The 25,236-nt window shown below is 49.4% G+C and overlaps 6 protein-coding genes across 6 annotated transcripts; 4 read left to right on the plus strand and 2 right to left on the minus strand.

Moving 5' to 3' along the window:
- Positions 1-1,877: 1,877 nt before the first annotated feature.
- Positions 1,878-6,113, plus strand: HOO65_030474 (5'-nucleotidase; the record flags this gene model as incomplete). The annotated part of the gene is made up of 2 exons (XM_071001782.1): positions 1,878-1,995; positions 2,071-6,113. 2 exons carry the CDS (start codon positions 1,878-1,880, stop codon positions 6,111-6,113), a joined length of 4,161 nt encoding a protein of 1,386 aa, XP_070860153.1.
- A 234-nt stretch (positions 6,114-6,347) lies between these two features.
- On the minus strand, positions 6,348-6,860 carry HOO65_030475 (thioesterase superfamily protein; the record flags this gene model as incomplete). Its single annotated transcript, XM_071000427.1, has 1 exon — positions 6,348-6,860. One exon carries the CDS (start codon positions 6,858-6,860, stop codon positions 6,348-6,350), a length of 513 nt encoding a protein of 170 aa, XP_070860154.1.
- Positions 6,861-7,735: 875 nt separating this feature from the next.
- Positions 7,736-8,008, plus strand: HOO65_030476 (CFEM domain-containing protein; the record flags this gene model as incomplete). The annotated part of the gene is made up of 1 exon (XM_071000428.1): positions 7,736-8,008. One exon carries the CDS (start codon positions 7,736-7,738, stop codon positions 8,006-8,008), a length of 273 nt encoding a protein of 90 aa, XP_070860155.1.
- Positions 8,009-13,683: 5,675 nt separating this feature from the next.
- HOO65_030477 (Mitochondrial GTPase 1) lies at positions 13,684-14,979 on the plus strand (the record flags this gene model as incomplete). Its single annotated transcript, XM_071000429.1, has 1 exon — positions 13,684-14,979. One exon carries the CDS (start codon positions 13,684-13,686, stop codon positions 14,977-14,979), a length of 1,296 nt encoding a protein of 431 aa, XP_070860156.1.
- Positions 14,980-15,540: 561 nt separating this feature from the next.
- On the minus strand, positions 15,541-18,157 carry HOO65_030478 (phd-finger domain-containing protein; the record flags this gene model as incomplete). Its single annotated transcript, XM_071001898.1, has 3 exons — positions 15,541-16,942; positions 17,058-17,351; positions 17,490-18,157. The coding sequence occupies 3 exons, from the start codon at positions 18,155-18,157 to the stop codon at positions 15,541-15,543; spliced, it is 2,364 nt and encodes a 787-aa protein (XP_070860157.1).
- A 2,114-nt stretch (positions 18,158-20,271) lies between these two features.
- Positions 20,272-22,959, plus strand: HOO65_030479 (uncharacterized protein; the record flags this gene model as incomplete). Its single annotated transcript, XM_071001885.1, has 3 exons — positions 20,272-21,427; positions 21,526-22,533; positions 22,895-22,959. The coding sequence occupies 3 exons, from the start codon at positions 20,272-20,274 to the stop codon at positions 22,957-22,959; spliced, it is 2,229 nt and encodes a 742-aa protein (XP_070860158.1).
- Positions 22,960-25,236: the final 2,277 nt, after the last annotated feature.

The following is a 25,236-nucleotide window of genomic DNA, read 5'->3' on the forward strand; positions in this document are numbered from 1 at the left end:
CATATGCCGAAGAGAAGGGCGGTAGGTAGATAATAGGACACAAAAATACGACCCCTAGGGCAAATGAAAATGGGGAGCAAAAATGGCAAGCCTCTGAAGAACTACGACATAGGACATAGGAGAAAGTTGGGATTGGGGTGCATCCCGAATTAGAAACTACGAGGTTTGTTTTCTCACAGGGTCAACCAAGGTTCTTTGGGTGTTGGGGGTGGTTCCCTGACTTTGTTTCCATAAGCCTGGTTGAGAGATGGTATGTCTGTCTTGTTTGGCTTGGCTACGGCTCAAGGAAAGGAAACATCGCTTTAGAGAGTGAGGGAGAAGAAACGGGGGGGGGGGAAGATGACAAGTGCAAAGCTTGGAGGGGCCGCGCTGAAGAAAAATGGATGTAAAATAGACGAGGGAAAAAGAAAGAAAAAAGCAAGGAGCCATGAGAGAGATATGTCATCGACTGGGATTATCTTTCCCCCAAACATACATTTCTAACCATTGGAGGAAGCGAAAGCGAACGAGTGAAAACCAAGGATTCCAAAAATTATGCATGTCATGACGTCCAAGCTTTGATTCTTTTTATTTTTCTATTTTTCCCTTTGCCTGGCGTTGTCCTTGCTTTGCAAATGCATTTTTACGAGAAAATTTATTGCTGCATAGAGAGAGCATGGGCTGAGTATGTACTAACTTCTCAAAGAAAAAGAAAATACCGAGTATGTACTCTTTCCGCACCTTGTCCATCATAAGAGGAAAAAAAAAAAAAACATAAAGACCAAGATTTACCAAAAGATGCGAAAATTATGGGTATGTAAATAATTAGGCAGCTAAAAAGGGCCTCTGCAAGCGTTCAATGCGTCGTTTGATCTTAGCGATTCTAGTAGACGTTAGATATATTCACAATCAAATCAAGGCCTCCCTCACGGAGATGACCATCTTTTGGCGGGGCGAAGAAACCCCCTTGTCGGCCCTGGGGTCATGTGGGTGTCTATGTCATATCGAAAAGGAATGGATGGACAAAGGTGCGGCGGCACAGGATGATAAGAGTAAGAAAGAGGAGGAGCACAAGTGGGGGGACGACAAGAGACAAGAAACAAGAAACAAGAAAGCAACCAAGGGAGATAGGAGCATATGGGCTGACCTAGACCCCTGGAAAGAAAAGAAACCCATCGTTAAAGACCATGGAAAAGATAGTGAGAACAGACGCGGCATGACGTGGAACGCGCAGCACTCAAGATAGCAGCATTGGGCTTGGCTTCGGGATATCAAAACAAAAAAATTAGATAACATAAGCAGATATAGATATGGATGCAGGTAGGTACAGATTGGGATAGAGTGACTTGGACATGAGATAGGGCAAGAAACTGGGCAACATTTAATAGCATTTCTCCCAGCCGTAGATATAGCTCTAGCTTTGATAGTCGGGTGTATATCTCTTCTAGATTGCGCGCGTGTTTGACTACTGACACACCCCCGGCTTCCAACCCAGGATCTGCTTTGATAGATGCCGGACGGGGCATCCTGCTCTTCTGTTCCCTTCTCCCCCGCCCAAAAATAGGCGAGTGCTAGAATAAAGGCCGCAGATTAGCATATAACTGCAGGAGAACTAAGGAATGGAAACGAAGACACTAGAGGAGAGAAACAAAAGCAGCATATAAGAAGACCAAGCAACCCCCAAGATCCCCACGGTTAAGGAAGGCTTTTCTCTTTTTTTTTTTCTTGTTTCACCAGGCTCGTTCCCTGTGCTCCAATTTTGGCTGTCTTTCCTAAAAGAGCTTCTTGATTGAAGTCTTTCTTTTCCATTCTTTGTTAAGCTTTTTGGCGAAAATACAGAGAAAAGGAAACACCTTCCTTTGCTCTTCTATATACACTCTCTACCTCCTCCTTCAGCCATGAAGCTATCTACTCTGGCCAGCTTGGCTGTGGCTGGCCTGGCGGCTGCCAATGATGTTTTGTATAGTCAGAGGCTAGCCAAGCGTGACCCTGACGCTCCTGAGCCTTACAAGGCTAGTAAGTAACAAGAAGCCACTCGGTCTCTCTCCATATTCCTTGATGAAAACAAACTAACATCCCTTTTCTTTGTAGAGTTCTATCACGTCAATGATATCCATGCCCACCTGGACCTCTTCTCAAAGTCGGGTCTTGGCTGCAAGAACCCTGAACGTGGCTGCTACGGTGGATACTCCCGCATCAAGCATGTCCTTGATAAAGCACGTGCCGAAGACGAGAACGCCCTTGTCTTTGATGCCGGTGACGAATTCCAGGGCACTCTTTTCTATGCTCACTACAAGACTGCCAAGATTAGCGAGACTCTCAACCGGGTTGGCTTCGATGCCATGACACTTGGAAACCACGAGTGGGACGGTGGTGATGCTGAGCTTGGCGAGTATCTTAAAACTCTGAAATTCCCTGTTATCTCAGCCAACATCAACTCAGCTGACCCCAACATCAATGCTACTGTCAAGCCATACGTTATCTTTGAAAAGCAACAGATTGCTGTCATCGGTGTTACTACTCAGGACACCATAGCCCAGTCTAACCCCGATAACACCGAATTCCTTGATGTAGTGCCAGCTGTGCAACGTACTATCGAGCATATCCAGGCCAATACCAACATTAAGCGCATTGTAGCTCTGACCCACATTGGTATTGACCACGATATCGAGCTGGCCAAGGCCACTCGGGGTCTTTCGCTGATCATGGGTGGCCATACCCACACACTGCTTGGAGACATGCCCGGTGCTGAGGGCAAGTACCCTACTATCGTCCATGATGCTGGCGGTAACGAGGTCTTTGTTGTCACAGCCCACCGTTGGGGTACTTATGTCGGCGAGATTGAGGTGGCCTTTGACGAGGACGGCCATGCGCTGTCCTATGAGGGTGCTCCCATCCCCATCACTGACAAGACTCCTTTTGACGCTGAGCTTCAGGCTGATATTGATGAGTGGCGTATGGGCTTCGACCATTTTGCTAGCAAGGTCGTTGGCAGTGCTGTTATCGATCTAGATCAGACCATGTGTCAGCTGCAGGAATGTCTGCTGGGCAACGTTGTGGCCGATGCCATGATGGAGTATGTCATACGTCATTCCAAGTCAAAAATCTCCAAGGCTGACAACAAGCGGTACTTTGCGCTGGTCAACTCGGGCGGTATCAGAGCTACCATTGAGACTGGTAAGGTCACCCTTGGCGAAGTCTTGACTGTGCTGCCATTTAAAAACAATGTGGTTGATGTCGAGTTTGATGGAAAAACTCTATGGAAGATTTTCGAGGGTGCTGTCGCTATGCGAAACATTGTAAACGGCGAGCCCATTACTTCATTCTTCCAGGTCTCTCGTGGTGTTGAGATTGTCTACAACCCCGCAATGCCGGCTGGATCGCGCCTGATTAGTGTCAAGATCAATGGCAAGCAGATTACGCCTGACGAGACTTACCGTATGGTGACTATCGACTTTATGCTTGAGGGTGGTGACAACATGCTTTTGCTGGAGAATGCCAACCAGAAAGCAACTTACGAGGAACTGGATGTTGTCTTGCTGGACTATCTGAAGCATCGGTCGCCTATCGAAGCTGAAATTGACGGCCGCATTGTTAAGTCTGATGCCAGTTCTAGTTCCGAACATGAGGCTGCCTCGAGCTCCGACTCTGACTCCGACTCTGGCTCTGACTCTGACTCTGGCTCCGACTCCGACTCCGACTCCGACAACGAGGCTGTGTCCTATGACGGCGTTTATGTGGCATCTACTGGAGGTCTTCCGGTCCACGCTGCTGTTTCCACTGGAATTTATCCCAACACTACTACTGGCTATGCCAACCCTACTTCTGCTCCCCTGGGCTCTGCTGGCTCTACTGGCTCTACTGCTGTTTCTTCTGCCCCTCTTCCTACTCATTCGGAGACCGAGGTTGATGGCTTGGACTACTACTGTAGCGACAGTGATGATGAGGACGATTACCATAGCTGCAGTAGTGACATGGAGGCCGGCTATGGCTGGGAGAGCGACGATGAGTCTATTGACGAGGACACCATCTATGACGCCACCACTACTACTAGCAGCTTGGTCACTAGCGCCCTGGTGACTGCGCCGGCTGGTACCGGATCTGGGGTTCCCATTGCTTATCAAGCAACCAGCTCCGGTTACAACGGAACTACTTCGATTGGAGCTTTGTCAACTGGTCCTTCTGTGGTCTTGACTACCGGCCCTACTAAGAGTATTTCGATGACTGTTCGTCCGACACACTCAGAGGCCGAGATCGACGGCCTAGACTACTATGTGAATTGGAGCGACAGCGACCTCGAAAGTGACTACGACACGGACAGCAGTGACGAGGACGAGAACTATACTGGTGTGAGCACCGGTGCTGGTAGCAAGAAGCCAGCTGGGAAGACAGGCGGTAAATCTTCGGACTCTGAATCTGAGTCTGAGTCTGATTATGACTCGGATGATGAGAGCGAGGGCCGGAAGCATGGCAAGTACGGCAAGCACCCTAAGACCAAGTCTGCAAAGCTTCCCTTGGTTACCGGAACTATCCCTAGCTTCAACATCAACCCTACTGGCGCCGTTGCCGGACCCTACTCGAAGGCTCCTAGCAAGGAACACAAGCAGTCTTGGAGCAGCTTCTCGAGCGATTCTGACTCTGACTCTGACTCTGACTCGGACTCGGACTCGGACTCGGACTCGGACTCGGACGATGAGGGCAAGAGTCGCAAGCCTTCCAAGCACCCTAAGGTCAAGTCTACGAAGCTTCCCCTGATCACTGGAACTATCCCTAGCTTCAACATCAACCCCACTGGCGCCGTTGCCGGACCCCACTCGAAGGCTCCTGGCAAGGGATACAAGCAGCCTTGGAGCAGCTTCTTGAGCGACTCTGACTCTGACTCTGACTCCGACTCTGACTCGGACTCGGACTCGGACTCGGACTCGGACTCGGACTCGGACGATGAAGGCAAGCCTTCCAAGCACCCTAAGGCCAAGTCTACGAAGCTTCCCCTGGTCACTGGAACTATCCCTAGCTTCAACATTAACCCCACTGGCGCCGTTGCCGGACCCCACTCGAAGGCTCCTGGCAAGGGACACAAGCAGCCTTGGAGCAGCTTCTTGAGCGACTCTGACTCTGACTCCGACTCTGATTCTGACTCTGATTCCGACTCTGATTCCGACTCTGATTCCGACTCTGATGAGGATGAGAGCCGGAAGCCTGCCAAGGCTAGAAAGACCAAGACCACCAAGGCTTACCCTGTGTCCTCTGGCTCGCCGGCTCACCCCTACGGTAACACCACTGTTCCTGCTACCCTGCTGACTGCTACAGCCGGCAGGCCTTCTACTACCAGCCTGGCCAACAGCAAGCCCGGTAGCGGCTCGCCCATCCACCCACTCGGAGCTTCCACTGATGCCCACAGCACCGCTCTCCCGGCCTTTACCAGCGTGCCAGATATCGACATCGTCTACGTTACTTCACAGTTGACGCACACCGTCGTCGTTACTGTTGACTGCACCTCAACTACCGCTACTACTGGTGCCAATGGAATGGTGACTCCCGGCAAGTGCGAGCCTACTGTTAGCACTAGCTTCTACGTTGCGGACGTGACTACTACTGTTCCTAAGCCCACCGATGCCTATGTTGGTGTTCCAGCCGGCCCCGGACCTGCTGCTGGTGCCCACAGCTCTGCCCCTGCCGGCCCCGGTGCCTCGTCTTTGGTTCCTGGCGCTGCTGCTACTCACGGTGCTTCCAACTCTGGCTCTGGCTCTGGCTCTGGCTCCAGCGCTGGCTCTAACTCGGGCTCTAGCTCTGGCTCTGGCTCTGGCTCCAGCGCTGGCTCTAACTCGGGCTCTAGCTCTGGCTCCAGCGCTGATTCTAACTCTGGTTCTGGCGCGGCTCCCGCTGGCCCTGCCAACGCTAACCCCTTCTCTACCTACACTGGAATGGCTCATAGCGCCATCCCCACCACCCTGCCGGTCACCTTCTCCTCGGTGGTTGCCCCTGCTGGCCCCAACACCCCGGCTACTTCGTCCAAGTCTAGCCCTGCTAGCTCCGAGAGCAGCGACGTTCCAGTAGTGACTGCTGCTGCCACCACAATGGCAGCCTCCTTTTCGGCAGTTGTTGTGGCCCTGGCTGCAGCACTCCTACTATAAAATAGGAACTCTTGTAGAATTACAAGTGTGAGTTGGAAGTTGAGGGCATTGTATAGAATAGAGTAAATTTGTGTTGCAATTATGAGATATCAAGAATCAAACGAAGACACTGCTGTCTAGAAAAAAAAGTTTAATATTAGAGTTTAATGAAAGCCATCTCATAGGCCTCTAGAGACTGTGACCCATACCTAAGCTGGAACACCCGATGCCCCCTTTAGCCTTCAGCCCTCGGCCTTAAATCTTCTCGGCCTTCTCCTTCTCCCCCTGCTCTAATCCTGGGCCAGCCTTGCTAAAACGCAGGAACTTTGTATGTCTCCCGAGAATGATGGGAGCGCCCCTCTTTCCCTGAGCATCGACTCTCCAGATACCGACTGACGTAAAGCCGAGATTCGACCCGAGACGGTCAACACGGCCCTCAATCTCCACGATGCCATCCCCAGCAGTGCCGAGATAACTAACATTGATATCAACACTGGGTCCTGTCTGGTCTCGCCGATCCCATGCCGCAATAGCTAGTCCGCCGGCCCAATCGACAATAGTTGCTGAGACCGACCCGTGTATACTGCCGGAATTATTCAAATGCTCGGCCCGAACTGGCATCCGCGCCACTATCAGCCCGCGTGACGCATGCGTGAAGGTTACTTCTGACAGCAGGAACTTGTAAATCGGCGACTCTAGACAACGTTCGTCGTGGTATGCCTGTACATGGGAAAGGACTTGGGCACTAGGCTCGCTGGACTCGGCCATTTGTCGCTAGAGAGTAAGCAGGAAAAACTGAGAAAACAAGAGAAGCAAATGCGAGTGGTCTTGTGGAGAGCAGCTAGGGCAAAGAGGCGAAAAAGAAAAGCCGAGAAGTTGAAGCAAGTGACTGTGATGTGCATGAACTTTACTTATTCGAGATTGATCATGAAGAGTCACACGTAACCCAAGCCCCACCACGTACTACTCATGCACAACCCTAGGGTCAGTCGCCGCCACAGGTCACGTGCTAGTCCGAAAGTTGACCAACCCGGCACTTTCGACCTCCGCCCTCCACATTCCCCACGATCTAAGAATCCGGGGCATCCAATCAAAGGCTAGGGCCTGCAAAACTGCAAGCGAAGCGAAGAACGCCCTAGCAAAAGACCGTGGCGAAAAAAAGGAATAAAGGCAAAGACGATCAAGAAGTTTTGCCGAATCTCCAATGCTTTGGAACTCCAACCAGTCTCCAGCTTCTTCAGCCTCTAGCCATAGCTGGCTCCGAAGGCTCTCCATCTTTCTGCTGACTCGCCGGTGCGCAATTGCCTCTGCGCTATGCGGTCATAGGTGGAGATGGGCAACAGAATACGCTACGTATCAGACTAGGGCAGACGCACATTCCCTTCTTCGAATTACATACCGTTAATGGATGCGCATGGCTGGCCCTCCAAAGCAAGGCTAAGCCTCTCCATGTCGAACACTTTGCCTGCTCTAGGCTCCGGGTCGGATCTAGAAATCAAGGAACATGCAAAAGTACAAATAGCCAACGTCACTCGCCGCCTGTGGTCTTCTACGTTCTGCTCTTCTTCACCAACACTACTTCATCTTGAACACCATATCACACCTCATTTACTCACTACGCCGCCTACAACATATCTTTCACCATGCAGTTCTCCTCCATCTTCTCGCTTGCTATTCTAGCCTCTGGCGCTGCGGCCGCTAGTGTTACTGCCTGCAACGGCAAGGCCCAGGGCTGCATTGACCAGGCCACTACGAGCGCTACGTCGTGCCGGGCTGGTGATTGGGCCTGCGGCTGCAAGTACATGGACAAGATCCAGCAGGCGGCTACCAGTTGCGTCATCAATGCCTGTGGAAACATCAACAGCGCTATGGGCGCTGCTCAGGAGGCCCGCTCAATCTGCGCCCAGCAGAAGTAAGAGCACGTGGGAAGAATGCAGGCAGGGCTTGGCTTGCTGTTAGGAAGGTTTTTTACTTCCTATTTTCCTTCTGGCAGACGAAGCGATCCTCTCCCCTAGATCCTTCTTTCGGTATTGCCGAGCGTGGAGCCCGAGAAAAGACGGAAGCTTGTCTCGAGTGCTTAGCTCTTTTCTTCATTGCATACTGATGCACTGAGCCTGTACCGGACCAAGCGCCGAGAGATCCCCAGCAAACCCTGTTAATTTTTTTCTTTTACCTGTCCTCCATTTATTATTCTCGGGCCAGGCGTCCTCTCTTTCTCGGTTTTATTTTCTATCATCTTTTTAATATTTTTCTTTTTCCAAGCAAAGCCAACCATAAAGCCACCCGATACTACGTTTCCCTTGGTGACTTTCAAACATAAGGACTGGGCTTCTTACCTTGCTACAGATTTTATTTAGTTTTCACTCGTTCATGAATATATAACCTTTAATCTCCATACATTGTGCTCGTCATCCTTAGGATCTGAATCATATCTTCAAAATGACGACAGGCTCATGTCGTACAGGGTACTAGAAATACAAGTCCAAGTTAGGTGCTGGTTTCAAATGCAACCCCCTGGTTACACGTAGCTGTTATCCTCCTGTGAACTGCTAGATTGTACTACTTGAAGTTAGTTAACATGGGCCAAGAGATTCAGGCGCTGAGCCACTGAGTCTAGGCCCAAAGACATTGGCTAGAAGTTACGGAGAAACAAATAGGGCCACAGCGCCAGGTAGGACGTAGAAGGTTGAGACTGAGGGCCGGGTAATACCTTGGCAAGGTTGTTTCTAGATAGTATATGCAGTAGTCTTTTTCGTAAGTGCTTCTCCAAGCCGCAATCCCAAAGCTGACGTTTCCTTGTAAAATCTGACCTCAGGTCTTGCAGTTGAGGGTGGAGATGCCAAGAGTCCAACTTTAGCTTCAGCTCAGCCCAATGCGTAGACAGGGGCTAGTACCAAGCCAGGTAAGTTACGTCGGAAACGAAGGAACGGGCCTTATGTTTATGAAGAGATGAAAGAAGCTTTTGTCGTAGTTGGAGAGCAGATTTAGCGCAAGATAGTTTGATTCCGAAAGCTAAATAAATAAGAGTAAGTATTTTGGAGACTTCTCGAGATGCACTAAGAGAAGCATAGTAAATCGTATTGGAGACCTGGGAATAAATAAACGGTCATAGGTGGCGTGTGAAAAGTTAGGGCAAGTCTCGCGAGGAGGAACTTTGACAAAGGAGTGCCGGTTGGAGTAGCAGCTCAGGCCGGGGCAAGATTTATGGTGATGAGGCATGTGACATTACGCATCAACACACCTTAAGAGAAAATGAAGCAATTATGTATCCTATTCATAAACGTATTTTCGCATGAAGCTCATCTTGACATGAGGTATGGGGCTCAAGTTGTCGTGTATCATTGCCTATTTCCCTCGCAATATCTATTTCTACCTATATGTAATTGCATCGCCTGTCTCGGACTGCCTTCTTCCCCTAATAGCTCTATGAAGTTAGGACTCTTTAATGTTAGCTAAATAGTTCTATGAAGTGGGGAGATGCTCTCTGCCTCAAGTCGGCTCTGGACTGCAGTACTAGGGTACCAAAGGTACGGCTGTCTTGTCCGATATAGAACCTACGAGAATGTGAGTAAATATAATCGGTGACGAAGGCTGCTAGTCATCCTAGGTCGTGTTGTCTTGATACCTCCATGAGTCTGATCTGTTTCTATTGATTGGAGGTGTCGGGATTTGGGCTTAGGCTTTATATACCTTTGAAAGAGGGCTGTAGCGAGGTAGGTAGAGTCATGTGTGTACTACAGACAGGGAAAACAACTCACAAGATATTATGCTGATGATATTGTTATCTAGGTAGTTAGAGTACACCTAGAGTTAATGTTAGAGAATGAGGCAAGCGTTAAGAGAAGAAAGCTGAAATTTTATGGCGTTAAGAAAACGGCCTCTAGATCAGGGCTTTGGGGATAGACCACACACAAAGATATACCTAGAGACAAATCAACATCTAGTCCGACACAAGGTAAATAGAAGCTTGGCCCAAGTGTTCATATGCTTGGCGTTAGTTCTAGTGTTCAAGAATTTATACAAGCCTGTTTATGTTGACTTGAATCACCAGGTACTGATAGAATTACTACGGCCCCTACTCTTGGCGAGATTCGCGGCAAGATTTTCATCCTGCAGGACTTCAAGACAAGTCCCCTACACTACCGCTAGCTTTGGTGTCTCCCCTATTAATCTTGCTACTAGGAATAGTCCTAGCTCTGGGATGAACAAGCTTCTTGGCGAATATCTCATCAATAACGAGGGCGACTGTTGGGCTATTATCGTTACAGACTTTCCCTGCCAATATCTTGTTTAGCAAATCGTGAAGCTTAGCGACAAATATCCATCTCCTGATATCCCCCGGTGTTTCTCATGACCACGCTGATGCAGGCGTGGTCGGTGAGGCTGGCTCATCTGGCACAGTTAGGAACGATGGAGCCAGCTCTGTGGATACATAGACCGTCAATCTTGGACTACGTGGCACTCGAGATCTTCTGCGGCAAGAAACCCACGACGAGATAAATAAGCCCACATCAGTACAGAACATAGCTATCTAATGAGGCATCAACACGAAATGCTACTACTAGGGAAAGGATTCAAAGAGCGAAAGGCATGCGACAAGATAGAAAATACGAGCTAGACAAAGATGAAGCCCAGAATTTCGTAGTTTAATACACTGTGCATCTCTCTTGCCTTTTCAATGGCGACGAACAAAGCGTTAGGGACGTAGGTGTGTGATAAATTTGAAGGGCATTTCCAAAACTACCAATGGTGGTCATAAACCAAGAAGCACCAGTTTATATTGTGTCTAGAAGATCCAATGCAACAGGCGCCTTCCACTTGGCTCTCAATTACTACCTTAGCAGCAAAAGGAAGACGAGAAGAAAGCTGGGAAGAGATATACATAGCCATGCCCTCTTTATACATTTGGTTAGACACAGGCAAGCGTCTACACTCTTAGGTACCCTGGAATCAGTCCTATTTATGATACATCAGCAAAAGCCTCAAAGTGCTGTGCTACCGAATTGCCCACGCCATCAGATATCCCACATACCCCTTTTCATTAGCCCCTATGGAGGCTGCTAGGAATCGAGCCCTAGCCGTACAAAAGCTCAGGAGATCTGGCTCTATCGTCAAACTAGGAAACAGCCCGTATGGGTTTCGAAGCTCAAATGTCAAAAGCCAGGAATTCCAAGACGTACCTATAGACGAGCATGTAGTGTCCGACCCTCGCTATATGCATATATGCATACTTTTCTCCTGCAGCTAAAATTCCACTTCAACCTCTTGGAGCAAGGAGTCCCCGCTTATTGCCATGTCCTATAACCAAAGTCTAGACCTCAATCGACCTTCGGAAGCCTCCTGCGTCTGTAATTAGCAGTCCTGACTGCCATTTTACAATTTCCCCCGTGTGATACTACATCTGGACTATCTGGCCAAACAAAGATACGACTATGCAATGCTATCAAGCCAAAGTGCCTCTTTTTATGACAAAACCATCTCACTATGATACCGTGGTTGCGATGAGATCAGTAGTGGATTAGGCGATCTTCCAAGGATACTTTTGCCCAATCCAAACATGGTCCGCTCGCCTGATGCTCGCTTCTGCCGCCTTTGCTTCAATTTCCGCTCTCCCTCTCGCCTGCTGTTTCCTGCCCCTTCTCCCATATTTCCGAAAGACCCGTCGTTGCAGTAGCCTATTTACTGATGTGACGGTTCCTCCCGTGTAAGCCGCCTGCTGAAAAAGCATGCTTCAGGCTGAGATCATCCATCTTATTGGCTACAAGGGTGCAGATCTGTGCCGAACCTGGTATCCACATCTTATGACATCTTATGCCTAAGAGACGTGCGTTCAGTAGATGTCTCCACTAATCTAGAGGGAAAGTGCCACTATGCTATGCTACTACATATCTGCCGCATCAGAACCAACTAAAGATGTTGAATGACTAGCATTTACAGCTTACCGACTGCCATTAGCAGCCATGGCAGTCTATCATAGATCCAAGCCATTCTTCAATCCCATGTATAAACGCACACAAGAGGCTACGTGTGTGCTAACACTGGCCAATTAACACTTGCTCTATCGCCAACTACCCACTTTATCCATTAGACCCTTGGGTATCCACCACAAAAGACAGGTCCTATTGGTCACGCCGAACTGCCATGTCATAGAGCCCTGGCCCACTTTTGCATACCTGACAGACATTCTTTTTCACTTTACAACCTCACCATCACGCTGGCCCATGACTATGAATTATCTACCAATTCCATACAAAACAACAGCACGAGACCTCGAGACGAAACTGCCACTATCTCAATAACCACAGTAGCCAAACATAGCGATGCCTACCCCCATAGATCTCATCAAAGCCGAGTGTCGCTTCTTCATTGGTCCTTCATTTTAGAGTACGCTACCCGAAACGCCGTCGCAAAGGCCAGCCCAAGCAGCTAGCCAAATGTCATCAGGCCTGTTCACCCAAGTAAAGCCCAGAATTTGGGCGAGAGGGGGAGGGGGGCTGACAACTGCCCACTCTCCCGGCGCTGAATATTCTCACGACTCTATTGCTTGCAAAGAGTGCATTAAAAGCATAATACTAGGTTTGTAGATGAAGATTGAGGGTTCGAAACTGACAGCTGGCACATCGCGGCTGGTTATTATCATTACGTTGTTGCGTCTTTTTACAAGTCACTTCCAAATCGCCAAACCTCAAGACACCAAAGTCCTCAAAGAAACCTACAAGCTTCGGTGCTCCAAAAAAAGGAAAAAGGGGAAAGAATACTCGGCTCTATAAAAGGGCCAATGTTTTCGGGGCAGGCAGGCTCGTAGTAGTACTCAAGCAGCACTGTCTTGGCTTTCTCTGTGAGCTTTCACTTAATCGGCCTTTTAGTTGCAATTACAACTATAGGCAAACTTCTAGAGAAGCCTCTTTTCTCCACAGCCTCCTAGAAAGCGCTCACGCCAGGTTTTTCCGTAGATTTTCAAAACAGGGTTTGCGTCAGCCTCCCAGGGAGTGTTTTTGATTTGTGGTATGTGTTTGCCTTTCCAACGAATAAAACTAGATGAGGTGTTTGTATTTGCTACAAGAGCAATGACTCTAAACGCCCTTATGTCTGAGGTGAGCTTGCTAAGCTTCAAAGCCTCCGCTCTGAGAACAAGCTGTAAGCAGGCATCTCAAGGCTCGTTTCGTGGGGGGGGGGGGGGGTGGGGAGATCGCCAGGTTGAAAGAGGACCGCTGTCTTCCTTTGACAGTGTGTCAATGGGCTCATTACCATGTATGTATGTATGTATGTATTATTTAGCATCTACCTACCGGTTTTCCACGGTAATACGACGGCCTCATTACCATGGATATCCATCCATCCAAGGCATCGCGGCTAATCCTATATTTTGCTGTTACACACATACCATGTCCATGTCTGCCAAGTCACGTGATATGGCCGAACTAGATTTTGTCCCACTTCATTTTTGAAGGCTTCATTGTAGGTGTGAGCCCCGGCCGGCTTGCCTAGGTTTCTGCACTTTGCCGCTACCACGGCGATTTCTAGACACCCAATTAGCCTCGCACTGCCCTCTACAGTGCATGCCAGCTACTTCCAATCTCTCTCCATTACCATGCGCCCTCCTACACTTGCCTGTCCATTAGCTGCTCGTTGCAGTTCTATCTCTCACACCATCACCACATCTAGAGCCTCGACACGGCATCCTAGAAATAGTCCGTCTCTTCGACCCCCATGTGCTCGACAGTTTTCTCACTCGCCGATACGCCTAAGCAACAGTCCTACCGCCGATTCTGCGCCCCCTACAAGCCCTTCGCCGCCACAAATCTCAGCTACCATTCCTCCCGTCTCGACCCCCAGCTTTACCCCACGCATCTCCTTTGACACACCTCAGATTCGCGAATCATATTTCATCGGCCATCATCGTGCTGCTCTGCGCAACATCGAAGCGCGTCTCTCTGACATTGGCCTTGTCATCGAATGCCGCGATGCCCGTCTACCCCTTACCTCATGGAACCCCATGCTCGAGAATGTGCTATCCAACTGTACCCAGCGCATTGTCGCCTACACCAAGTGTGATTTGATCAGTGAATCACCCCACAATGGAAATATCCAGGCTGCGCTCGGCCGTTTTCATGCATCACGGCCTGGCTCAGGCAAGCCCATCTTTTTGCGTAAAGGCATGCAGGCAACCAACCTGTTGAATATGCTGCGTGACTACGCCGCTAATGCCGAAAGCTTGACAGGCCTGCGGATCTTTGTCGTTGGCATGCCCAACGTCGGCAAAAGCTCATTGATCAACATGTTGCGTGGTCAGGGCATGGGGGCTGGTGGCAAAGCCAAAGTGGCTCCTACCGCAAATTACCCCGGAGTCACGCGCAAACTATCCAGCCCTGTACGCGTACTAGGAGGCAAAACTAGGCCGCAAGACAATGTGCCTGGCGAAGGAGTGTTTGTGATCGATACGCCAGGTGTTTTCATTCCGTATGTAGCCGACAAAGAAGTCATGCTCAAGCTTGCGCTGGCACACGGCATCCGCGATGGCATTGTACCATACGAGACTCAGGCTGACTACCTCCTGTACAAGATGAATCATTGGAACCCGAAACTATACGAGCACTTCTGCCCACCCACCAACGACGTGATGGAGCTCCTATCAGCCGTCGCTACCAAGACAGGCCGTCTCTCCCGTGCTGCTCCTGGTCACGAACATCATGCTGCCGCATGGATGGTTAGCCAGTGGCGTTCTGGCAAGTTAGGCAGGTATCCTCTTGAAGAGGTTAACAAGACAACCATTCAGACGGCCATCGAGAACTTGGAAGACCCAGCGATATCGTTGAGTCAGGCCAAGAAACTTGCCAAGGAGGCTAGACAGGAGATTATAAAAGCGCGACGAAAAGCGCACTCGTAAGAGCAAGTTTGAGACTGAAGATGTTTATAAGATCTGTTTAGTTGGATACACTAGGTTTAGGCTGAGCTTGGCAAACTTGTTTTTGGCTGTGTATTAATTTTCTGTACTACCACCATCGCCACTATCACCATCTATTATCATCAGGACTAATACCCAGGTCCTTTGCCCCCACGAAGCCTAAACTCCACATTCAATATTGTGACGTCACGTGATATACCGCTCTCGATTCAAAAGGCCGAGCGAAATCAACAGATCATCTCGCTACTTACAAGAAAGTGTGAAATAATAAAGACAAGACACAGTGCTTAGGTGAATAGAGCCTAGAAAGGCAAGTTTGAACACATTGCAAAACAAAGAAAACGCTGCGGGTATTATTCACTACAAACACGTAGGAAGCTGATTCTCCAATAACATGACGACTTTTAAAGGGGTTTTGCTTTGACCTGCTAGGAGGTTGACTACCTGCCTGGCTTTCTCTGGTCTAGTCTGGGCGTGTCGAGCGAGCCTACTACTCCCATCATGACAGCGCCCATCCGATTAGGCCAGGCAGGTTTCCAGACATCACGACAGATACTGGTTTTGCCACTTTAGCAAGTCCCGCGTCAACACATCCATCATCTCGCCACAACTCAAGTCGCCAAAATCCTTGCGTGCGGTCGATGGCTCAGGCGTTCCTTGCCTTGTACCTGGTACCGCTGTGCCTTCTCTTTCCCTTCCTCTATTTCCCCCCTTGCCATCACCCGCGCGGCGCTCTTCGAGCGACACCTCACGACCCTCGTCGTCGCTACTACTTCCGCTCCGACTTGGTGTCGCTTCAGCCGCTAGCTCTAGCTGTGTTTTTTGGATAAAGTCCAAGAACGCCGCCGACCGGCGCTTCAGTTCAGGGATAGACAGTTTGCCCACGGAGCTCTTGCTCTTGGATGACTTTGAATCATGAGTGTGACGCGACCCACGAGAACTAGTGCCGTTGCCGCTGTTGTGGTTGTTGTGGCCATTACTAGTGCTGCTGTGACTTGAATAGTTGTCTTGTTGGGCAGCAGCGGCAGCGGCGGCAGCAGATTTATGTCGCGATTCGCGGGTACTGCGTACGGGAGAGTCCTCAATCTCGTCTCGGTCGCGGGTATATTGGTTGCGACCGCGGCCCTTCTTGCCCGTCTTAGAGGTCTTTTTAACTGAGACGGCTGGCGCAGTAGCTGGGGCCGCTGCTAATGCGACTTCTGATATAGGCGTTGGGGCGCAGGTGGGAAGGGCCAGTGCTGTAGTTGGAGGGGTATCAGGGGTCTTAATGACTACGGGAATGAATGGTGCTGGAGAGGCGGCCGCAGACGATATTTCTGTTGTTTTTATGGGGGCCTTTTCAGTTTCTGGCTCCGACTTTTCAATAGTCCTTTTGTCAGAAGGCTTCTTCTCTGGAACATCCATAGAAGTTTCTGTTGGTGCTGTGGTAGAGGGTGGGGTAGTTTTCGTTGTAGCTTTGTCAGGGGTTTGTGATATCTCATTAACAGCAACATCAGCAGCAGCAGCAGCAGCATCAGCAGCAGGAGCAGCAGCAGTAGTAGGAGCAGTAGCCGCTGAAGCTTCAACATCAGCTATTCTATCCGACTCTGCAGCGATCGAAGCTGGTTCTGTATTATCGGGCACAATAGCCTTCGCAACTGCTTCGGCTTTAGCTGAGGGCTCGTCTGGCTCTTTGCTATCGGCAGAATAATCGTCTTTTTCCGAGTCTCGCCAGGTCGAGCCGTCTGCGCGTCGACGGTCAGCACGAACGCGGCGTTTATTTGCTGCATCTTGGCGTTGGCGTTCCTTTTGCTGACGCTCTAGATTTTCACGCTGTGACCGAGACTGTCGAGATCTTTTCACGTTTCGTGCTGACGAGCTGTCTTCCGAGTCATCGGGCGATGGCCCAGATTTTTCTGTTGGTGGAGAGACGGAGGGGGAACTTGTTCGGAGTCTTTTGGCGGTACTATTGTTGTTTCTGTGTCAATTAAAAACCAAAGTGAAATAAAATGTCAGCAAATAGCTAGATTAGCTGAAGGCGTGCTCGCCAAGGACAATGGAGGATGGGAATTTGTACGCACTCTTCGCTGTGGCTGCGACCGCGTTTTAGCCGACGGGAGCTGTTATCACTGGTTTCTACTACTGGCGCGTCTTCTTTGCTGGCCTCAATAGCCCGGCGAAGCTCTTCTTCCTCGTCATAAGCGGCATCGCGACTGTTCATAGTTGAACGGCGTTTTGCAGTTTGTGATGCTGTTGACAGTCTTCCTGAGCGGGATGTACCATCTTTATCTTTTTCTCTATCTTTGGATCCGACAGCAGCGCGCGAGGTGGAGCGCGAAACAATCGTTGCGTAGGTGTAGTGGGAGTATCGTTGGCTAGAGGGTAGAGAGTATTAGCTAAGGGGTTATTGTTTGAGATAGTAGACAGATGGAGATGAGAACCAAATGAGACATAATCATAGTTATATCTCAACCAAGCCTCTCGATGTGTCCATGTCTAGCTGGCTGCCTTACCCATTAGTGGCAATATGAATCTTGTGCAAATCTTTTCGGCATTTTTCGCAGTAGTACTCATCGGGTGAGCTTTCTTCAGTCATTATTCCCACACACGCACCGTGTTGCCAGACCTTACACACATCGCATTGCACATAAAACCCAGAAACATCTTCGTTAACCTCAATGCCGTTGATAAACTCGCTGTCAGAGCCTGAATCTCGTTCTCTGCTACGTTTAGTCGATGCGGACGGAGTTGAGGCGGCATCGGAGACTTGTGGCGCCGGGAGTGGTGGTGGGCCAGGATAATCATCGAAGCCGCAGACACAGCGGACGGCTTCGTCGTCCTCCTGGATTTCTTCGTTGTTGTGGTTTGCCATGTTGGCAACCGTGATCGAAGTAGTGTTATCACGGCGAGAAGGTCGGGATTTAGAGTTAGGAGTAGATGAGTCGTCGTCTGGGCCTCGTCGACGGCTGCTTCTAAGGATATGTATATCGTCGTAATCGTCGGGAGATTCAGACGAGAGTGAAGCGCTTGGTGTGGACTTGGTCGAGGATGGGCGGTTAGATCGGGTGGTACGTTCAGGGCGTGATGAGGCAATGGCAGCAGCAGAAGAGACTGGGTTTGTTGGGAGGTTATTATTTGGTATTCGAGCTCTAGAGGATCGTCTTGGAGAGAGGGGTGCCATTGGGGTAGGGTGAGGAGAAAGAGAGGCGAGAGAAGAGAGAGAAGGGGGTGGGAAGAAGGCGAGGGACCGTAGAGTAATAACGAATGTGATGCGTGTTGGTCTGCCTGTATTATGGGAACAAGAGAAGAGAAGAGAGGAAGAAAGGAAGAGAAGAGGAATCCTCGACGCGATTCAAAGCCTGCAAGAAAAAAGTACAAAAACGAAGGCAAGCAGCAGCAACAGCAGCAGAGAACGAGATGCGAAGAGCGACAAAGACGAGTAAAAAGGTAAAAGACAAAAAAAGACAAAAAAGAAGCAAAAAAGATAAATTCAGCACGCTTTGCGACACGCCTTTTTCGCTTTCTTCTTAGGATGAAAATTCGGGGCTCTAGGCCCTGAAATATAGCGTCAATAGCCCAAAATACAGCGTTCATCTGTCTTCTTTAGAGCCTCTCGCCGTGCCACAGCGCTCAACCACCCTAAACCCTACTACTATCAGCAACAGCCGCGATGAAGCTCTCGGACCCAATGCATGCGCTAAAGCAAGCTCTTTGACCTTTCATCCGCTCAAGGTAGCCTGTGTGTACCCTCAAGTTAGCCCAACTACCAACCCGCAACCAAACTACAAAGTGCGGGGTACATTGAAGGTACAAAGCGAGGAAGCAGGGCCACAAGCCTAGAAGTCTGTAGGGTTGATCCAGAATCACAGGGTTAAATGCTACCTGCATATTTTTCTCTTGCCTTTTCTCGCTTGTTCTCTCCGCTCTAAAAAGGCTTTTGGCCAATTAAATTCATCACTGTGAAAAAACTGACATCATCATCAACCGTAGCCTCTCTTGTTGCATAAGCATAGTAAACAAGCAACATGGCTTCTATTGCTCAAGCTCAAACTTCAGCTACTTGAATCAAAATTTACCACGCATTTGTTTTTCTGTCTTTCGACCTTCTCCCAGCAAAAGACATCAGAAATAGGAAAAATCTCTTGCGCAGTTGACGTCAGAGAATCAAACAGAAGAAGCCCCTCCTCCTTGGCCCACTATATTTGCAGTGCCTGACCCGCTGTGCACTGTAGCTACAGCGTGGGACTCCACTGTAGCCGCCACTGATCGCCTTTGCCCACAACGCCCTGTCCTGGGGTTTCCTTGGCTAAATTGTGGCTGAGAGGCTGTTGTGCCTTGACGGAACTTTGCTGGGCTGACTCCTCCTTGCTCTCTCAGGAAAGAGACGCAGCAAGTTTCTAACGAATTACACCGGCTAGCAAAGTTCCTTTCTTGGTTCTTTGACCGATCGCCTCCCCGACCTGACGTTCCGAGCGGCCCAGACACCTAAATTTCATTCTCGCCTTGACGCTTAGCTCGCATTGTGTTTCCCGTCTTCTGCTTTGTGGCTTGTTGTCACTTGTTTCAGGCACACGCCCTGCTTGCTTGGCCACTTGGCTGCTGTTGTTGCTGTTGCTACTGCTGCTGCTCTCTGAAATCCTGTATGTATCTTACATTGCATAGAATAATGTGCGCTGTGCTCTGCTGTGTTTGTGACCAGTTGACCCTGCTGGCTGCCTTGCTCATATTGCCTCCCCTTGGGGCGCCTTGGGTGGCCCTTTGATTTATCATCCAACCATTGAAGTCGTATTTTCATCTGTTCCAAGTTGCTTCTGTCGCTGTCACTGCTTTTACCCACCCTCTGCCCTCTGCCTTCTTCCCCTTCTTATATTCATTCGTATTTGGTCCGTTTCTTTGCATCCTTTATGCTGGCTTGCTCACGTTGTGCTGCTTGTGGATAGCCCGATCTGTTCTTCTGCTTTGTTCTTCTTTTGTCCTGCCAATCTCTCCTTTATTTCTTGCTCCCTCTTTCATGACGTATTGACTGACGCTCTTTCTTCCTGCTGCCCAACAGACAGGCTGACGAAAGAATAGCATTTCTCTCCGTTTAGTGAGACTATATCCTCTCAATCTACGGAATCTTCATCCATACTCTACGGATACCCATCCACTTTCTACTCGACCATAAGTCTCGTCAAGTCCTGATATCTGTGCTGCTGTTTCCCGCTAGATCCAAGATACCCCTCCTTCAGCCTCAGCCTCAGCCTCAGCCTCGACCCTATCTCCCTCATATATTGCCTCTCTACCTGGGCCAGCATGCAACCCATCTCTGACCCCGTTTCTCCGCGGGTCCGTCCTATCCACCCTTTGCCAAAGCGCCGTCTCCGCGAGCGTCTCTCCGACGAAGTTGCTGAGTCTATTGAATACCCACCATCCAGCCCTGCCACCCCTACCCCCATTTTCCACTATCCTGCTTACAACCCAGAGCTTGGTTACGTCTTGAAGTCGGAGCTCTTTCCCTCTGGGTCTGGGTCTGGATCTGGATCTGGATCTGGGTCCCCTTCCGCCCATAGTCCCTCACCAGACCCTCGATTACGCAACCATCCAGGGTTTAGAGCAAATGGTGCCCCCGGCAATACCAACGCCAACTTTGCCAGCAACACTTCTGCCAACAACTCTGCAGCTGGAAGCCGTCACACATTGACTCGACATGGGTCTATCTCCAGCCGCGCCTTTTCTATTTCAAATCCTCCTCTAACCCCCAGGCCAGGTTCTCCAGTAAATCTTGTACTGGACTCTGCTTCGGGACCTGCATCTGTATCCATATCTGCATCTGCGTCCACCTCTGCCTTGCCTTCATCATTTCCCTCCCCTAGATCCAAAGGCAAAGCCCGTCGCTATTCACACCCCCCCGAATTATCGGTTACTGCCGTCACTCTCCCAACCCCTAAAAGCCAACCTCCTAAAACAAAACTCAACCAATCTACCTTCAGTAGTAGCCTCGAAAACGGAAACAACAAGAAACGCAAGATTCCAATCATGGCAGAACCGCCGGTTTTTAGTAACAATTCTAGTATTGCGCTGTCTATTCCTACTGGCACACGAGCGGCTCCCAGTGCCACTGGGTCTTTGTCTCGTGGCGAGACTTACGACTCCACCGACCCCTCTATGTCATCGCCAGGCCCTAGAGATAGGCCTGGCTTTAGCCATAGCTTAAACTACGTTTCGACACCCTCTCCCAACTCCGTAATGACTACACCAACATCCACGAAGGGAGGTATTTCTGGTCCAGGCCGTGGTATGTTTGGCCGTCCAAGGAATCCTAGAACCCCTCTACGGGCTGCGGCAAATCCTAGTCCGCACGCTTGGCCTGACCACCGCACAACGGGCATTGGGCCCGTTCCTGCTTCAGCCATGGGGGGGCCTAGTAGCTCTGAAAGGATGCGTTCTGCTCCTGCATGGACAACGACGGGTAGGCTTCTTTTTTTGTCTCTCGAATCTCTTGTTCTCTATTGCGTGCATGCCTTGTTATATAGCATTCTACTCACACCTTTTTTTTTTCCCATATAGATACCCATCCCGGCGGTATCATCTCTAATGCAATTGCCATGGCCGAGAAGATGTCGGTCACCACCGGTAATGATAACGTCAGTCTTCTCGCCCAACATACTGAATCCAAGACAACCCCCACAGAAACCCAGTTTACCTTTGTTTGCGACTCGCCTGATGCTGGGACTGTCAAATGGCCTGGCCCAGGCATGCAGGAAGTTGTTGTACCATACGACCCTCACTACATGCCCTCGCCCACTGAACAATATTCCCAGCCTGTTGAAGAACGCCGGATAAGCACGCGAACCGCTCCGCCGCCGGCCGAAAAAGTTAAGGAGCCCGCCCCTATGACTATGGAACAACAGCGCCAGGAGAAGCGCAAGAACCGGCGAGTGCTGGAGAAGGAGCTAGCTGAACAAGCTCGTGAGCGGCGTTTTCAGACCCGACGCCGGTTGTCCAAGAACCCCCCGCCTGCCCCATTGCTTGATGAGGAAGAGTATATCTGCCTGTTTTGCGACTACGAAGCTATCTTTGGCGAGCCTCCACGGTATCTAATACGGTCGTTTGAACTGCGGGCCCGCAATGAACGTATTGAAGAGGAAAAAAAGCGTCGCCGTCTTGAGCAGGTTAAGGCCCGCAATCGCAAGGGTAAGAAGGCCACGGCCGGCAAGACACCTGTGTCAAAGGGCTCGACCGCCGGTTCGACTAAGACTGATGGTTTGCCTCACGAGGATGATGGAGACATATCTACACATGATGGACCACACCCTGAAGACGACGGGGGCTGTCTTTACGATGATTGCAATACAAACGGGCATAGTCTAGGCCTTGGCCTTGGCCTTGGTCTTGGGGCTGCTGGTATTGGTGATGATGATGACGACGACGACGACGGCGATGCTGTCTCAACGGATGACAGCTATAGAATGGACTCCAGCGATGACGGAGACGCAGATGTAGAAGAAGCACAGCTAGAGGACGAGTTTGGGGGCACGATTCATGCTAAAATTCGTGACTTGACGGTCCGTGTGCGTGAGTCTGTTGCAAATATTAGGATGCAACGTGAGCAAAGAGAGCTTAGAAGAGAAAGGCATAGACTGAGGCGAGAGAGTTTGGCGTATGAGAAGGGGAGAATGAGGGGAAGACATGAGGGGAAGTATGAGGGAAGATATGAGGGAAGGTACGAAGGGAGGTATGAGGGCAGATACGAAGGGAGGTATGAGGGGAGGTATGAGGGAAGACATGACGAAACGTGAGGAGCAGGTTAGGAAAGGGGGGAAAGCAGAGGAAGACTGCGAACGAGAAGCTCAACGAAGAACAAAAAAGCCAACTCTGTACCCGCAGGTGGTTGTTTGTGCGTTCATAGCTACATGAGAGTATACTCAGGATACAGACAGGAGACGGGATAAAAGGATGAACACTGCGAAACTCAAGATTGACAAATGGTGGATGGCGTAGATCGATAGACCTGTTAGACTTGTATTGCTAGAGCTGACTGGTAGGGATAGGTACATCTTCCTTTGCGCCATGTTAGCCTAATTTTAACAGATTCTCCCATACTATCCACCTCTAATGTCCATTCGAGTCATGCCCTATAGTGACTCGGGCGCTTTGCCAGCCATGATGATGCTGATGATTCTATTTATACCCTTGGGACTATCTGGTGCCTCACTTTGGGAGTCCGGAGCGTTGGAGAGGTTCAAGTTTTCTGGCCCCTGTTTCATGTACCACTATTGCCCATGTTCATGTGGTTCCGAGTTAGAACAAAGGTGCGTTGCTATGGTCTTGTTTGCTGCTAATGCTGCATTAAATTTCTTCCCAATTTGCTCAAGATTGGTTGGTCTGGAGGCGGGTGAACAACTGCAAGGTGAAAGACGATGAGGGCGGGAATGAGTGAGGGAGAAGAGAGGGAGGATAAGGGGAGCGAAGAAATAATTGTAGCGATCTCCGGACAATAGAAAAAGGATACTACTACTAAGCAATCGGCCAACCTCAATCCTGTTAGCGCTGGGTAAGAGCTTCAAGGGTGATGACAAAAGCTATCGAGGTAAGTCAGTTGAGCTATGCATTATCTCAACGATCTACGTGTCTGCAGTGCCGAGAAGGGGCGCTACAGAGCTCACCCGGATGCTGAAAGATATCGTCATGGGTGGGCTTAAACTACGGAAGATTGAATCAGTGATGATTTTGATGCTGCCAAGGAAAAAAGACCAGTAACTAGGCCGAGATGCAAAATAAGGCTAGAACCCCTTTCCAAACGGATAGCCTCGTTTCTGACAAACAGGCGGGCCTATCAGTAGCGGGAGAACCTCTTGTAGAAAGGGTGGTTGAGGATAGCCTACTACAAGGCCCTACAGCCTCTCTAGGCATCTGCATAATACCTATGGCCGGCCTCTTTAAGAAACTTGCTAGTTTTGGATATGTCGACAGTGGGTACCTACCACAACATCAACATTAGTGATGTCTAGTCTTCTCTTAAGGGCATTGATATGCAACGGATATCTAGACGTGATGTTTCCATAATTCAAAAACGGAAGGTTACACAGGCTTCAATTGTGTTACACGATGTATCCTGTTCAGCCAGACAGTAAATAGCATTATTAGCGTGCGTTCTATCTAACGAAGTCATACAAGCCCCGTATATGCCAAGCTCAAACTGCAAGACCCGTCTCATTAATGGGCCTAGTTTGGTACCTGGTGTTAAGAGGACTGTTGTGAAGAAGAGAATTTCAAAAAATTCAGATCTTAGCACGCACAACATATGGTGTGGCTTAACAATGAAGACAATACGAAAATTGATTTACCATTCATCTCGGTACAATTAGCATGTTATAGCTATACGTCAAGAGTGGTCTGCAAATATTTATGGTTGTTCCTCTTTTTTTTTTCTTTTGCTACAATTGATTGAGCTTTGGTGTCGATTGACGTTCAGCCAAGCATCGGCGGATCCTATCTCGTCCAAGGGCAAGGGGCCCTCAGTATAAAAATATCAATCCGTGTGCATCGCGCTTACCTAGTGCTTGGCCGCTCTAATATATGAGCACCAAGTTCCGACTTATCCTAGTTTCACTTACAATGTCTGTCTCTTTGGAAACATCAAAACTTCTACAGTTTAACTAGCATGTATTTGTAAACGATGATTTTCAATCTCGGAATATGTTTTCCTTTCTCGACCTTTTACAGAGAGATAAACTTTGGGTTGAAGTTGAGCATTCATATTGCCAAAGCAACACAATGTGGCATATAGGTGGCAATGTACAACTTCTCAAGTTTCCTAAGCCTCGAGGGTGAGATTAGAATGGCTGCTGATGATCCAAACTAGGAAATGTTCTCTCATATTGGCTGGCAGCCAGAGTAGTACCTAAATCCAAAGTTGATAGAATTATTGCTGGAAGATAGGAACGTGAGATGGAAGACTCCACTAAGCCAGTTCCTGTTGCCTAGGCCATCATGTTCTCGTCAGGAAGCCAAGCCCGAAGGATATGAACGCTACTATTGGTTCTGTAGATGATTCTGTCATCAAGTACAATAACAATCTTGCCAAGGAGATTGCGGAGAATGCTTTAGAAATTGGTTTGAAGTCTCCCCTAGCGAAAACTTTGGATACTCACTTGGAAACTTCTCTCTCTCCTGTTCTAAAGCCTGCTCTAAAGTCTGTTCCAAAATCTACTTCTCAGGATTGTATGAAGATTGATTCTCACTCTCATAGATCCTCTTAAGGTGGCTGAACTACTG

Source organism: Ceratocystis lukuohia, assembly GCF_044167205.1.
Source record: "Ceratocystis lukuohia strain C4212 chromosome Unknown Supercontig3_pilon, whole genome shotgun sequence".
Classification (NCBI taxonomy): Eukaryota; Fungi; Ascomycota; class Sordariomycetes; order Microascales; family Ceratocystidaceae; genus Ceratocystis; species Ceratocystis lukuohia.